Source organism: Epinephelus lanceolatus, chromosome 18 (assembly GCF_041903045.1).
Source record: "Epinephelus lanceolatus isolate andai-2023 chromosome 18, ASM4190304v1, whole genome shotgun sequence".
NCBI lineage: Eukaryota > Metazoa > Chordata > Actinopteri > Perciformes > Serranidae > Epinephelus > Epinephelus lanceolatus.
Genome location: NC_135751.1, coordinates 41,799,862 through 41,815,707, shown reverse-complemented (window position 1 = coordinate 41,815,707; position 15,846 = coordinate 41,799,862). Strand labels below are relative to the sequence as shown.

General features: G+C 43.5%; 1 protein-coding gene across 2 annotated transcripts in view; it reads left to right on the top strand.

The window, feature by feature from the left end:
* The window catches only part of LOC117268831 (vesicle-fusing ATPase), a 69,082-nt gene that overhangs the window by 25,092 nt on the left and 28,144 nt on the right, over positions 1–15,846 (top strand). For both annotated transcript variants that reach the window (XM_033645538.2, XM_078161304.1), the window contains 3 exons: positions 8,989–9,074; positions 13,397–13,496; positions 13,612–13,651. In XM_033645538.2, coding sequence (XP_033501429.1) covers positions 8,989–9,074; positions 13,397–13,496; positions 13,612–13,651 — 226 coding nt within the window. The remainder of the gene's footprint in view (positions 1–8,988; positions 9,075–13,396; positions 13,497–13,611; positions 13,652–15,846) is intronic.

Here is a 15,846-nt window from a genome sequence, read left to right as displayed (position 1 = left end):
ACATATTTGGAGCTTCGATGGGTCGAGACACATGTACGCTAATTATCTAGTGTGCTGCTGCATGTGTGTGATAGAGTGAGGGAAGAAAAGGTGGAAGGTGGACTATTGCTAGCAATGTTTTTGCAGGTTATCAATAACTAGGAACACCGCGGGTTTGTCCTCATCTGGATGCAAAGCAAGTGCTTCACTACAGTTTGCAGCCACAGACAACCATCTACGATTCGTCTTACCTTGACCTTTTCCTCATTGGAGGATTCAGTGCTTGAAACAGGGGTCGATGACTGCGCTGAGAACACTGGCCTCATTTGTTTATGATCCGTGACCAACAGAAATGAGAATTCAAAAGGTGTACAGTTGTAGTTCGTCATTTAAATCTATAGTGCGTAACTTCTGTCGCCTCCCAGCGGATAATGCGTTATTACAACTAATGAGCCGGCGGCACTTCCATGTACATAGAGTAACACTCGCCACACACCGTACATAGAGTAACACTCGCCAGTCGCCACACACCGTGTACACAGAGTAATACTCGCTTCACACCGTGTACACAATGCTACACAACGTGGCGAACACCAGGCTGCTAACATTACATTACGTTCATAGCACCATTTCCAAGAAAATAATAAAGTACTAGGTCCAGTACATGTAACAGCAACACATACTACTCATAATATAATTATAAACCCAGTCACTTACTTATCCAACAGCAGCAAGGCAACATCCGTGTCTGCCCTCAGCCCAATTTCTTCCTTCAGGGCTCTCCACCGAGGAAAAGCGACGCCAATACAAATCCTTGTTTGCCTTCTCCGTCGGTCACTTTCCGTCTTTGTTAATAGACCTTCAGCCGAACGTCCAGGCTTTTTCTTTGTGGTAGGATCCACTTCTGAACCGTGTCTCGGCCGCTTCTCCGCCATGTTAGTTTCTCTTTCTACCTGCACTCTACCTCTTGCTGTGACACTCTCTGCTCGTCCTCCCCCTCCCTTCTTGCTGTGAGGAAGCATTTCCTGTGCGCCAGCGTGGGAATGTCGCCGGTCGACACGCAAACTAAAAATGATATATATTGAAAAATACTGCGAGATGTTAGAGGAGCCGATCGGCTTAATCAGCATTGTGTCATCTCCTCTAGTAGTGGCTTGGGTGAAACGGACATTTACAGACCTGTAGAAGTTACGCACTATAGCTTTAATAAGGAAAATAAATGTGAAAATATAACCTTTCTTAACATTTTGTGAGTTTGTGTTGTAGACGCCGCCCGAGCCTACTGGTATCGTAACTTTTAAATGATTCCCAGCTCTAGAACAGCAGTGATGCTCATTGCAAGCAATTAAGATACTTAAAAACCCTTAGCATCACAGTTTGTGTCAGCGTTCACTCTCCTTCTCTAAATTATAAATCAGACAGACCTGAACACACACACACACACACACACTGTCAGAGGATATTATTATCTCTGATGTCCATCAACAAGAAACATCAGTGAATCTCTTCAAACTGCTCCATTTAACTTGAGAACTTTTCCTTCGTATCAGAGTAATCCAGTGATCCATAACCTTACATTCAAAAGACTTTCTATCAAAAACGATATTTCTCAACAAACATACAGTGTATGATTCTAACTAGATCACAAATGCCCCACAGACATCAGATGTTATTGCTCTGGGCTTTAAATAAACTATGTTATAGTCACTATTTTCTAGGTTACCCAGATGCTTTCTAGGGTACCCTCGATGGGACGCAGTCTGCAGATAAACACTGCATTCGTGTTTTTATCTATCCAGTGATACTTTTGCTCTTTCCTGTCCTCTCTGTCTTCCATATTGATTTTTTTGGCACTTTAATGTTCCTGCTGAAAGCAACATTTCCCATCTCCATTACCACAAAATGTTTTTCATCATGTGTCACATTTGTGTTGTGTTCCACACGGGGGCTGGTTTTTAGTTCATGGGTTTATGGCACGGCCTCTTCAGCGATGTTGGCAAACACTGTGAACATTAAGCGTGTTTGAACTAGTCAGAGGAGCAATTAATGCAACCTTCTGTGGTCGGCAGTCGCTCAGAGGAAGGTACGAGTTTTATATTTGTTCTGACACATACCAGGAACTAATGAGTCCTAATGATTAGCATCGATGTCCTGCATTATGATACAGTTCTGCTCGTAAAGGCGGATTTATACTCGTGTGTCAGCTCTACACACGTGGCCTACGCCGTTGTGAGCATTTATACTTGTGCGGTGGTGTGTCTGTGTCACTGTAAAGTTTAGTTGATTCAAAACACACATTAAACACACATTAAACATGGCTTAATAGAGACGATTTCAAACACAAGTACACAAATCAGCTTCACTATAACTCGCAGCATTCACAGACAAACACTTGTCTTTATCTGGACACATTTTCCCCACAAATACAACATGCTAACATTATTAGCACAAGCCTATGGCATTTTACATTGTATAAATTAGCCTAGCAGCTAGCTGACTTTTCTTCTACTCATATGAAACCAGGGACAACAGCAACATTTAACAAAGGTAACGTTACAAAATTCGGCTCCATTACAGCTCACAAGGTTCACTGACAAAACAACTGTCTTATACTAAACACGTTTTCCAAACAAATACAACATGCTAACGTTATTAGCACAAGCCTATGGCATTTTACATTGTATAAATTAGCCTAGCAGCTAGCAGAGATTTCCTCTGCTCATATGAAGCTAGGATAAATCACACACAAGACTTAAAAGGCTATTTTAGTGGAGACTTTATTGTCTTCACAATTTATTGTTTCTTATCTGTGAAATTAAAGTAAATCAAAGCTTTGTTTCCACTGAGGGAAATGGTTTCAGCTCACAGAGACAGACAGGAGGTCTGCGTCACTGTGACGTGTAGTTACATTTCTGGGGAGGTGCAGGGTAATGGTAAGGGTATGGTGTCAATTCAACGTAGAAGTATAAATCCCACTTAAATTTACACACGGTGGCTGAACTTGTAAGATGTGCACCATTCTTTAAAGGAAACATAACTGGTCATATCAAACACGTTTCTTTTATGTTTAATGGGATTCACATAAAACTATGAGGCATCAGAAAACATTGCAGCACAGAAAATACTGAGATGGTCCCCGTTCAAAAGTTTAGATTCCCTCAACACTTCATGCTGTTTCCTATTTTCAGCCTTCTTGCTTCTGCATTTCTTCCTCACTCGCTCCCTGTACAAGCTCTTCTTCTCTGCTCCCATGGCAGCTCAACTTCTCTCCTCACCTCTCGCTGTTGTCGTCTCTCGTGTGTGTTGAAGAATGGATGAGAGGAGAATAGTGGTTAAGGTGGAGAAATAACCCGAGCTGTGAAACCCACAGTCCTGTTATTACAAAGACAATGGCTAAGAGGTTATTTCCTGCCGCTCTGGAGATTCAGGTGAGGAGCTGTGTTTAATTAGTTGATGTCCTAACATGACCATGATGAAATCCTCTTTGTAACATACATACTGAAGACAAAGGTGGAGAAGTCATTCTTGTTCTGAGTGTTGGCCCCTTTAAGGCCTCTGACATGCTGGTGTTGCTCCGTCTCACCTGTCTGCTCAGACTACAGGAGAGCAGGTGATGTGGGCACGAGGCCAGCACTGCAGTGTTTCTATCAGTCTGTGTCTCTGTCCCTGTTCACACAGTTCCTCCCTGTATGCAGAGCTCTCATGTGACTGTCTCCCTCGCTGCGTCTGTATCTCGCTGTATCTCTTTGTGACTGATAATTGATGAGTGTATTCGTCATCAACAGGTGGCACAAATAATGACGGAGAAATGAAAGCTGCTTTATATCTCACATCTAGTTTACCACTTACACTGCGCTCTGGAGGCTGTAAAAGGATCAAAACCGCCCGCACACCTTGTTAGCAGTGTTGCAGTCAGGTCATTATTTGTGTGTTTGTGCCTCTGGCAGAGAGTCCTCACAGATTATGATGGATTTGGCTGAAATATAGAGGAGGGATTAGACTAAAGATTGGGTGGTTACTAGATGTTGCCTGTGATCCGGATCTGGAAATTTGCCCATGAAACAGTTTTTTATCCACGGCTGCTCTCCTGATGAGGAGACCTGAAAACTCAGCTGTGAAGAAGCATCTCTGCCAGTTTGATGCAGAAGCTGCAGCTCTGAATGTTGCAGACTGTGAAGGATATTTGGTACACGCCAGCTTTATGGATCAACACAGAAACACAGTGAGTTAAAGGGAGAGGTGGGAACCATCAGAGGAACCACGATACCATATTATCATGATACAATAAATTGGGATGTATTTCCTTTTTTTTCCAACTGCAAATTAAAAGACGTGAGACAGACACTTCACATGCAGGTGTCCTGCTGACTGAGGGACAACACACATGTTAGAAGTGTCCTCTGTCAGATAATGTCCCGCTCTAGTTTGGAGGACGTGAGACAGTGTCTCCTGTCCTCTGTCAGATAATTTCCCGCTCTAGTTTGGAGGACGTGAGACAGTGTCTCCTGTCCTCTGTCAGATAATGTCCCGCTCTAGTTTGGAGAACGTGAGACAGTGTCTCCTGTCCTCTGTCAGATAATGTCCCGCTCTAGTTTGGAGGACGTGAGACAGTGTCTCCTGTCCTCTGTCAGGTAATGTCCCGCTCTAGTTTGGAGAAGGTGAGACAGCGTCTCCTGTCCTCTGTCAGATAATGTCCCGCTCTAGTTTGGAGAAGGTGAGACAGCGTCTCCTGTCCTCTGTCAGGTAATGTCCCGCTCTAGTTTGGAGGACGTGAGACAGTGTCTCCTGTCCTCTGTCAGATAATGTCCCGCTCTAGTTTGGAGGACGTGAGACAGTGTCTCCTGTCCTCTGTCAGGTAATGTCCCGCTCTAGTTTGGAGAAGGTGAGACAGCGTCTCCTGTCCTCTGTCAGATAATGTCCCGCTCTAGTTTGGAGAAGGTGAGACAGCGTCTCCTGTCCTCTGTCAGGTAATGTCCCGCTCTAGTTTGGAGGACGTGAGACAGTGTCTCCTGTCCTCTGTCAGATAATGTCCCGCTCTAGTCTGGAGGACGTGAGACAGTGTCTCCTGTCCTCTGTCAGGTAATGTCCCGCTCTAGTTTGGAGAACGTGAGACAGCGTCTCCTGTCCTCTGTCAGATAATGTCCCGCTCTAGTTTGGAGAACGTGAGACAGCGTCTCCTGTCCTCTGTCAGATAATGTCCCGCTCTAGTTTGGAGAACGTGAGACAGCGTCTCCTGTCCTCTGTCAGATAATGTCCCGCTCTAGTTTGGAGGACGTGAGACAGTGTCTCCTGTCCTCTGTCAGGTAATGTCCCGCTCTAGTTTGGAGAACGTGAGACAGCGTCTCCTGTCCTCTGTCAGATAATGTCCCGCTCTAGTTTGGAGAACGTGAGACAGCGTCTCCTGTCCTCTGTCAGATAATGTCCCGCTCTAGTCTGGAGAACGTGAGACAGTGTCTCCTGTCCTCTGTCAGATAATGTCCCGCTCTAGTCTGGAGGACGTGAGACAGCAGTCTGTCCTCTGTCAGATAATGTCCCGCTCTAGTTTGGAGGACGTGAGACAGCAGTCTGTCCTCTGTCAGATAATGTCCCGCTCTAGTTTGGAGAACGTGAGACAGCGTCTCCTGTCCTCTGTCAGATAATGTCCCGCTCTAGTTTGGAGAACGTGAGACAGCGTCTCCTGTCCTCTGTCAGATAATGTCCCGCTCTAGTTTGGAGGATGTGAGACAGTGTCTCCTGTCCTCTGTCCATAATGTCCTGCTTCCTCAGCTTTATGCTTCACTTCTCTGTAGAGCTTGGGTACGGCTGTGAGGGGGCGGAGTCACATACCTGGGTTCATGTGTTTTTAGCATGTAACAAAAGCCTTGGTTTTCAGCAGCGCTGTATGGACGCAGATCTTTGGACATGAAGTAGGTGATGGACTGCGTTATTGTGTGATGGTAGTTGTGTCCAGCTCACTGTGTCCTGTGTTGGTTGATTTTTAGCGTTAGCTTGGCCGTTAGCGGCTAACGCTATCTCTGGATGGTGGCCTGTGAGGTGAGCCCTCATGTTCGTTATTCCCAGAGTATTTTATTCTCATTTGACACTGCTTGCAAACAGCATGTGTCATGTCCAAGTCCTACTTTTCTTCTGTGGTAAAAACCCAAATATGTCCAGACGTTTGATTCAAACGCAGACGACACATTTCTGGTTTCTTTCTGCGGTGTGTCCATCTTTGTTTTAATGAACTTCCTGTCAAGTGCCTTTGAAGAGTAACTAGTTTTGCTCGTGAATGAATGATCACTTTATTACACCATAAACTGATCCTGGTCCCATGTCACTGTGTTCATTAAATCATGATAAATTATTGTTATTTTTCTTTCTCTAGTAAAAATGCAGGTGTGTCAAATTCATTGTTTTAATTTATGAAGGAGACATTTCTATGCACTCCAAATCAAATCAAATAACTCTGTGTGTGCTGGAGGAGTAACCTTTGCAGCCTCTGAGGGACGATGCTCTTCAGGCTCGTGTTAAATCAGCCAGCAGTGAAGCGCGGTTTATCGTCAGAGGCTGTGTCTGATTGCCTAATGCAGTTACCATGGTTACCACATCATGCGCTCAGGCTGCAGGGATGTGCATTGGAATCCCTGCCGAACCCCGCGGCTGAGTGTTTGTACCTTTCTTCTGCTGTGCTGCAGAGAGGGTTGAACCGTGCAGAGGCTTTGAGATGAGGCCACAGCAGCATGTCCTTATACTCAAACCTGTCTTACCTGTGCAGCAGCAGGAGACGCCTCAAACATAAAGACTCAAATGGGAAGTCCGGGTAAAAGCGCATCATGAAGTACAGTTGGTTTCTCCTTTTTCTTTATGACATCAAAGACAGTAAATACTCTCCGTCTGTCTCTGACCAGCTGGTGATCATAGCGGTGGTTCAGTGATTTCCTGAAGCAGCTTCCTGCCTGATTGTCTTTTCTTTCAGTGCTAATCTAAAGAGGCGGAGGTCCCCTGCATTTTCATCAGCAGTAAATATTAAAATTTAAAAAAAATCCAGTGTCGGATGTTTTCTCACATTTCTATTTTTATCAGGGTGAATCCTCGATCCTGTCTCTGCAGCTCTGTATGACTCATCAGTCTTCCTGAATACATCTGAGGTTATTTAAAGAGGTGGAGGAAGTGTTGAAATCCTTTAGGCTGTGGTTAGCAGAAGGCTCAAGCTGCAGGACTGGACATTCCCAACTCCCTGATGGATCCAACCTGGTCTCACTCCGAAGTCACTGAAAACTAGCGCTTGGTCAGTGACCTCTGACGTCAGACACTGGCGAAATAAGACGTCCGTTAACGGCTTCATCGGAGGGAAACACAGTGGAGCAACATTGAAAGTTAAAGTGGAAAAGTAATGAGCTTTAGAGGTGCTCGTAGACAGATTTTATGACCATTAAAGTAGAGCTGACGCCTTGTGGCCGATTGGTTGTTCAGTATGTTCTTGTCCGACCAGATTCTCGTTGGTTGGTTCTTATTCCTGGTGATATTTTTTATAAGGGGCTGTGTGTTTTTTTCACCCAGCTGGGAGCACTTGAGGTTTTTTCACGTTGCATCTGGTTGCTTTGATAAGCAAAGTCCTTGGAAGTAAAACTGTCAGCACAAGGTAGATACTCGGCCTGGACGAAGGGAGGACTGAAGCGTGGCTCAGTTTTGTTGTTTTTCAGAACCCCGCTGTGATTCGACAGCTGGGTAGAAAGTGACAGTGACGAGTGCAGCGTTTTTACCCATTTTTACCCTTCGCGTAAGATTGTTTCTTCTATTTGGCACAAAAGTTACTTGGACTCAACCATGAACTAATTAGTTTTTGGTGCTCATAAGTCACACGTCAAGGTCTATGTGACCTCATCTGTCTTATTCTTGCGAACGTGATATCTTAAGAACACCTTGAGGGAATTTCTTTAAATTTGGCACAAACGTCCACTTGGATTGAAGAATAAAATGATTAAAATTTGTGGTTAAAGGTCAAAGGTCACTGTGACCTTTATTCGTACACTAATTATGTCAAAACTTGACACAAATGTCTTATGTTGTGTTCACACCGGACGCAAATAAAACAATTTGCGCGAGTGAATTACATGTAAAGACGTAAATTATATAAATAAAAACATTGAGATCCTCTGGGGACGTATGATGACGAGGATGCACAGACGGAAGTTCCTTCATCGATTCAGTGACTTCACGTGCATGTGAAGGGAGTCAACACAAAATGTTCTAGCATTCAAACTCACGTGGAGGATGCAACTTGAATCTTCTCATTGCGTTTGGTGTGAACACAACATGATAGGATCAAATAATGAAGGTCAAAAGGTCAAAGGTCAGCTTGGCTGGTGGATGGAGTTGACTGGTGGGCGGAGTCATACAACCACAGGGTGGTGATTCTAGTTTTGTTTTCCCAGATGTCTGCTTACCACAACTTTAAATCAGCTGGTTTGATATTTTCAAATCTCAGAAGACAACTTTGCACAAATGATTCAAACTAAGTTCAGTCGACTCACATTTTTCAGGCAGCGGAGGAACTTTTGTTTTTAAGTTGAACAAGCTGGAAATGATTTGCAGAGTACAACTGAACAGGAAAAGATATTTGATGTCATAATTTCAAGGACTTTGGCACAAATTTAGTCACATTTATTCCGTGTTGAATTATTTACTCTGTGTGATTTTGCTTCTGATCAGCTGCAAAATTCTGTCTGCTTCATTTATCTGATCTCAGGCTACAGTAATTTCTTAATGCAGAGAGTGAATGATGATGCTCAGAGTGACACATTGTTGAGTCTCTCACCAGGCAGTCTGAACCCTCAGCCCAGTGTCTGATACACATCTCACATGTTCATCTAAAAGATAAAACAAAGTAGAACTTCTGATCTTTCTGCTCGGTGAACAGCAGCTTTGGTAAAAGTGCCTTTTTTGTAAATATCTTTTAAATGTTGCTCTTTTTCTTCTCCACCCCCCCTCTCCCTCCTCCTCCTCCTCCTCCCCTTCATCTCTTCGCAGACCATGCAAGCGGCGCGATGCCCAACAGATGAGCTGTCGCTGACTAATTGTGCCGTGGTGAGCGAGAAGGATCTGCAGTCAGGACAGTGAGTAGTCGTTATCGCCTATTCATCAATGCATCTGTCAATACAGGCGCACGGCCGGGCATCTCTGCAATCATCTTCTCATCCATCCTCCCACCTTATCAGCCATCGTTCATCCAGAGGGTCGCAGTCAATGATCTGATGTGAGGCTGCAGGACCTGCACTGTGTCATTATCACTGTTATCAGGCTGAGTATCATAATAATGATGATAAAGCTGCGAAAATTTAATGTCAGCCTGACTCACCAAGTCACATCTTAGCCCCAAACGAGCAGCTGTTGTAACTGCATGACGTTGTCCAGGCGGTTTGGTCCGCTTTAAAAAGTGCAGTGTGAAAGTGAACTGAACCACATGAAGGTGTGAAATATTTTGTCATTCCCCGCCCAGTCGAATCGAGTCCCGCAGGACGACGGACTCTGCCATCAACAACTGCTTGGAATGGCCATTACAAAATGTAAATGTTTATTGCAGAAAATTGCAGACCAATAATCATTCAAACAGAAACTCAGTAAAGCAAAAAATGAAACTGTGGTTATCGATGTTATCCCAACTTCTCAAATCAAATGCATTGTGGGTAATTATGCATCGTACTTCCTACTCCTGTTGTGGCACATTCATCCATATACAAATGCAGCGTTTCTCAAACGGGGGTCATTGATACCTCTAGTCTCTGTGGTTCCCGAACTTTTTCCTGAAGGGGCCTCTTTTCTATCGTTGAGTAGACTGACGACCTGACGAAGAAACAGACTTTATGTATTCAGATTATATTCAGTGCGTAACAGTAACTGTACAGAACAACTGGTAAACTGTATAAGTAACACAAATAGAAAACATACTTTGTATGAAACAAGTGATTTGAGTTTTCCTGATGTTTTTAGAAACTTTTTATACATTTATCTGTTTGTATTATATATATATTTCACAATCATTTAATGGGCTCCTTTTTGGACAAATCCAATAAGTTTTCTTACATCTCTTAAAGGGATAGTGCACCCAAAAATGAAAAGTCAGCCATTATCTACTCACCCATATGCCGAGGGAGGCTCAGGTGAAGTTTTAGAGTCCTCACATCACTTGCAGAGATCCAAGGGGAGAGGAGGTAGCAACACAGCTCCACCTAATGGAGGCTGACGGCGCCCCAGATTCAAACGTCCAAAAACACATAATTGAAACCACAAAATATCTCCATACTGCTCGTCCGTAGTGATCCAAGTGTCCTGAAGCCCCGACATAAAAAGTTGTTTGGAAAAACCTCATTTGAACTCTGTTTTTAGCCTCATTGTAGCCTGTAGCTCTGACTGCCTCTCTGTGCACCGCGCTCACGTGTGTGCACTTACACGAGATCGTCAGACATGGGCACTGCCTTCATGTCTGACGTGCTTTCGCTGGTCTCGCGCGCATGTGAGCGGCTAAAATGAGGCATATGGGTGAGTAGATAATGGCTGAATTTTCATTTTTGGGTGCACTATCCCTTTAAAATCAAGAGGGCCTCACAACCCCCTGTGAAGCTTCGGCGACCCCTAATGGGCTTCATGACCCACAGCTCAGAAACCAGTGTCTGAGTGGCTCTTTGGAGAACTGCAGGGGGTGTGATAGATTTTTTTAAATGTTATAATTAAAAAACTACAGTACGAGCCCATGCCTAAATCCCAAAATAATTACTCTATAATGTGTTCAATAAACAAAGTAAATGTAAGTTTGAAGTTTGCACTGAAAATCCCTTTGGCTGCCATGAGAGGTTACTGACATGAAATATATTTGTGCAGCTTTATTATTAATTGTTAATCCCAGTGGTTCAAGTAGGAAGTTATTTTACTGCCAGTTCTGTATTGGCACCCTCACAGTTGGCCCTGTGAGTGAAATAAAGTGTCTGCTGCAAACAGTTAAGCACACACCCTTATTTTATTTTTTTAAAGAGTGCTCACTGCAGTATTTTGTCTCTGTCAGCTTGTTTTTATGCAGCTGTGAAACAAAAGCTTCTCCACTTGGTTTTGTGTGATAAGCATTCAGACACTTCAGATGTCGTCGTGTTTCTGCAGCTTTTATGTGTCTGTGTGTGTTGGAGAAAGAAATGTGCTAATAAAGAGAAATGATGGAATTAAACTGCTGACAAACAGAAAGGACGAGACACTCACTGCAGCAGCAAACACACGCAAGAATTAAACAATTAAGAATTAAAAACACATTTAAAAAATGAGGACATTAATTTCCCACCAAAACAACCTGTTGTCATTCTGAGAATCATTTAAACTGTTGATTATAAATGATAAATTATACGTGTTTTAAAGTGGCAGTCACGTTTCAGATCTCAAAATAAATGTGTTACCTAAGTTTGTCCCACATTTTTACTGCCATGGCAACAGCAGCCTCGTCTTCATCACTCAGTGCCACCAGGCAGTGATGTCACAGCCACCAGCAGAACGCTCTCTTCACTGAGGAGCAGCTCAATGTGGATTTTTTTAATGTTGAAATTATATTTTCTGGTGATGAGCATCTGCAGATAATCATAGTTTACTGCAACATAATGTATGTTAAAAGTCACGATTGTTTTCTTGTCGCCTAGCAACGAGTTCACGTGACTCTTTGAAATGAGGGTGTTAAATAATCCCTGCATTGATGTCGTGACATTCATTTCAAAGCATCAACTTTGAAAGATGTTTTCATTCAAACTCTGCTGATGAGCCGTGTTGGATCAGAGGACAGCGCTAGTATCCTAGTAACCAGTGGAGATTAACCAATCAGAGCTCAATAATGCTTCTGTGAAATAGGCCAGTTAACAATGACACACACACACTGATACACTGGTGTCTCTCCCTAACCTCTGAGGATGTGACCTGGAGGACTGTGAAAAGATCAGTGGTGTCTTTGACTGAATGAATTAAAGCTGCATTACATGATTTGAATCAATAATCAAGGTCGTCCATAGCGACAGACGGAGCCTTTTACTTGATTTTGGATAATTGTCTTGATTTTGCAGCAGGTGGATACTACTAATGGGTAGTGGGTGGGTCTTACTGGAGCCACTCTGGACTGTGTTTGTTTGTTTTTTGTCTCCGTCGGGGAATATTCCTCAAGAACTGCTCGGTCAAAACATGGAATACCACAAGGATCAGTTTTGGGACCTGTTCTGTTCACCCTGTACATGTACATGCTCCCCCTGGGACACATAATACGTCATCACAACATCTCTTTCCATAGCTACACAGATGATACACAGCTCTACCTGTCCTTTAACCCCCCTGACACCTGTGCATCAGCATCTCTTCATAGTTGCCTGTATGACATAAAAGAGCTGGATGTCCCAATACTCTGAAAAGACAAATTCAGCCCCCTCACTTTGAACATAAAATCAGGTGTAAAAAATCTGGGTGTTCTTCTGGACAGTAATTTGACCCTGGAGCAGCATGTAAAGAACGTAGTCCAGTCCTGTTTTTACCAGCTGAGGAACATCTCCAAATGTAGGTCATTCCTGTCCTTCAGTGTCCTCCTGAGACCTGAACTTTTGTTTGGTGTTCATTTTGAACTTCTCCAAACTATATGGGATCAGTAGGAACTGATAAGTATAAAAAACTAAACACTGTCAACGATAATAAAGTCCCAGTGTCCTCAAACGAGTACTTCCTAATTAACAGAGTCTTAACTTGTTCCTGTTGCTAGAATTGGTCAAATTTGTTGCCATATCAAACTTCAACCATTATTACTCATAAATAAACAAGTTTAAATCATTAAATGTGATCAGGTTTTGGACTTTGTCCACTTTTGTGTCAGGATCGGCTGCAGACTGACTTGGCGGAGATGGCTGCCATCTTGTTTTTAGGTGAATTAGTGTATTGTGCTCTTACTGCCACTAGATGGCACAAAAAAGTGTCCACGAACGAGGACAACAGGTCTGAGCTCAGTAGAATGAAGTTGATACTGTGGAGATCACTACTCCGCAGACTTTGACTCCAAATTAGGTCACCAGAGCAAGATGGCAGCGGCCGTATCCGCAATATTTCAGCTTCACTTCTGTACAGTGGAGGGAGGTGGAGTCATGTCGTCCATCTTCATTTACAGTCTGTGGTTTTGCGGCAGGAAGGTGCAGCTAACAGCAGACAGACAAAGTTAACAACTAGCTGTCCATCAAAGAGCACACATATTTTATTACCTGGTGGAGACCAAAGCAGAGACAAAAAAGAGAGACTGAAGGTGTTTGTAGCAGCTTCAGAGACAGACCTTCAGTTGGTGGCTGAAATTCAGCCAGCACAAACCCCTCAGTGCCATGTGTCACAGCGGGCTGGTGGCCAGCAGCAGTAACCAGTGTCCTCCTGTCTCCTGTGTGTGCAGACATGTGACTGTGAAGACCACACCCAACCACAAGTATGTGTTTACAGTGAAGACTCACCACACCGTGGCACCTGGAAGCATCGCCTTCAGCCTGCCACAGGTACACACACACACACACACACACATTGTTAAGTAGTAGTTGTTGGATCCATACCTGTCTTTACTTACCTCGCTGTCACTGCTCCTCTCTCCTTCCTTCCTTATCTCTCCTGTAGAGGAAGTGGGCAGGTCTCTCCATCGGCCAGGAGGTTGAAGGTACGATATTTTCTGTATTTGATAATTTAAATAACTAGTCCATAGCCATTGGTAGCTTTGTCACCTGCTACCTATGCCAGTCCTCAATGCCTATGTGCAGTTTCACATACAGTCAGGTCCATAATTATTTGGACAATGATACAGTTGTCGTCATTTTGGCTCTGTACACCACCACAATGGGTTTTAAATGAAACAATGAATACCTGCTTAAAGTGCAGACTCTCAGCTTTCATTTAAGGCTTTTTTCAAAAATGTAGTATGAACCCTGTAGGAATTACAACCATTTCTTCACACAGTCCCCCGACTTTAAGGGCTCATAAGTATTTGGACAAACTAACATAATCATCAATTAAACAGTCAGTTTTAATACTTGGTTGCAAATCCTTTACAGTCAATGACTGCCTGAAGTGTTGGACACATAGGCATCATCAGATGCTGGGTTTCTTCCCTGGTGATGCTCTGCCAGCCCTTTACTGCAGCCGTCTGCACTTCCTGCTTGTGTTTTGGGTGTTTTGCCCTCAGTTTTGGCTTCAGCAAGAGAAACGCATGCTCAATTGGATTCAGGTCAGATGATATGACTTGGCCATTGCAGAACATTCCACTTCTTTGCCTTAAAAATGTCTTTGGTTGCTTTTGCAATATGCTTCAGGTCAATGTCCATCTGCACTGTGAAGCATCGTCCAATGAGTTTTGAAGCATTTGGTTGAATCTGAGTAGATAATGGTGCCCCAAACACTTCAGCTTTCATCCTGCTGCTCTTCTCAGCAGTCACATCATCAATAAATACAAGAGAACCAGTTCCACTGGCAGCCATACATGGCCATGACATAACAGTACCTCCACCATGCTTCACTGATGAGGTGGTGTGCTTTGGATCATGAGCAGTTCCTTCCCTTCTTCCTTCTCTTGTCTTCCCATCATTCTGGTAGTTGATCTTTGTTTTATCTGTCCATAGTATGCTGTTCCACAACTGTACAGGCTTTTTAGATGGTTTTTGACAAACTCTAATCTGGCCTTCCATTTTTAAGGCTAACCATTGGTTTGGATCTTGTGATAAACCCTCTGTATTTATTCTAGTGAAGTCTTGTCTTGCTTACAAGAGCAGCAGGATGAAAGCTGAAGTGTTTGGGGCACCATTATCTGCTCAGATTCAACCAAATGCTTCAAAACTCATTGGACGATGCTTCACAGTGCAGTTGGACAATGACCTGAAGCATATTGCAAAAGCAACCAAAGACATTTTTAAGGCAAAGAAGTGGAATGTTCTGCAATGGCCAAGTCATATCATCTGACCTGAATCCAACTGAGCATGCGTTTCTCTTGCTGAAGCCAAAACTGAGGGCAAAACACCCAAAACACAAGCAGGAAGTGCAGACGGCTGCAGTAAAGGGCTGGCAGAGCATCACCAGGGAAGAAACCCAGCATCTGATGATGCCTATGTGTCCAACACTTCAGGCAGTCATTGACTGTAAAGGATTTGCAACCAAGTATTAAAACTGACTGTTTAATTGATGATTATGTTAGTTTGTCCAAATACTTATGAGCCCTTAAAGTCGGGGGACTGTGTGAAGAAATGGTTGTAATTCCTACAGGGTTCATACTACATTTTTGAAAAAAGCCTTAAATGAAAGCTGAGAGTCTGCACTTTAAGCAGGTATTCATTGTTTCATTTAAAACCCATTGTGGTGGTGTACAGAGCCAAAATGACGACAACTGTATCATTGTCCAAATAATTATGGACCTGACTGTAGATTGACCACGTCAGTGAGTAGAAAAACGTGGGACAGACAGAATGACTGACTGACAGAATGACACACTGACAGTTTCCGTGATTATGTACAGCATACCATACCATGACTTAGTCATACCAAACATTAGAAAACAACACCAACATTGGTCCACAGGGGGAGCCACAGCGATCGGTCGCATTTTAGCCATTTTGAAGCATTTTTCTGTTGTTATAGCGCCACCCAGTTGCCAATTAGAGTTAAATTTCTCCAGTCACCTTGAGGCGTCCTGTTCTACATATCTACCAAGTTTAGTAAAAATCCATATGGCGGTTAGGCCTAGATAAGAAATGAGCTCTCTAGCGCCCCCATTTTGTTTGATGGGGTCAATAATGGAGGGGTCCCCTCAGATTATGTGTGGTCATATGCCTACAAAGTTGCGTGGTGATGGGTGAAACCCTTGAGATG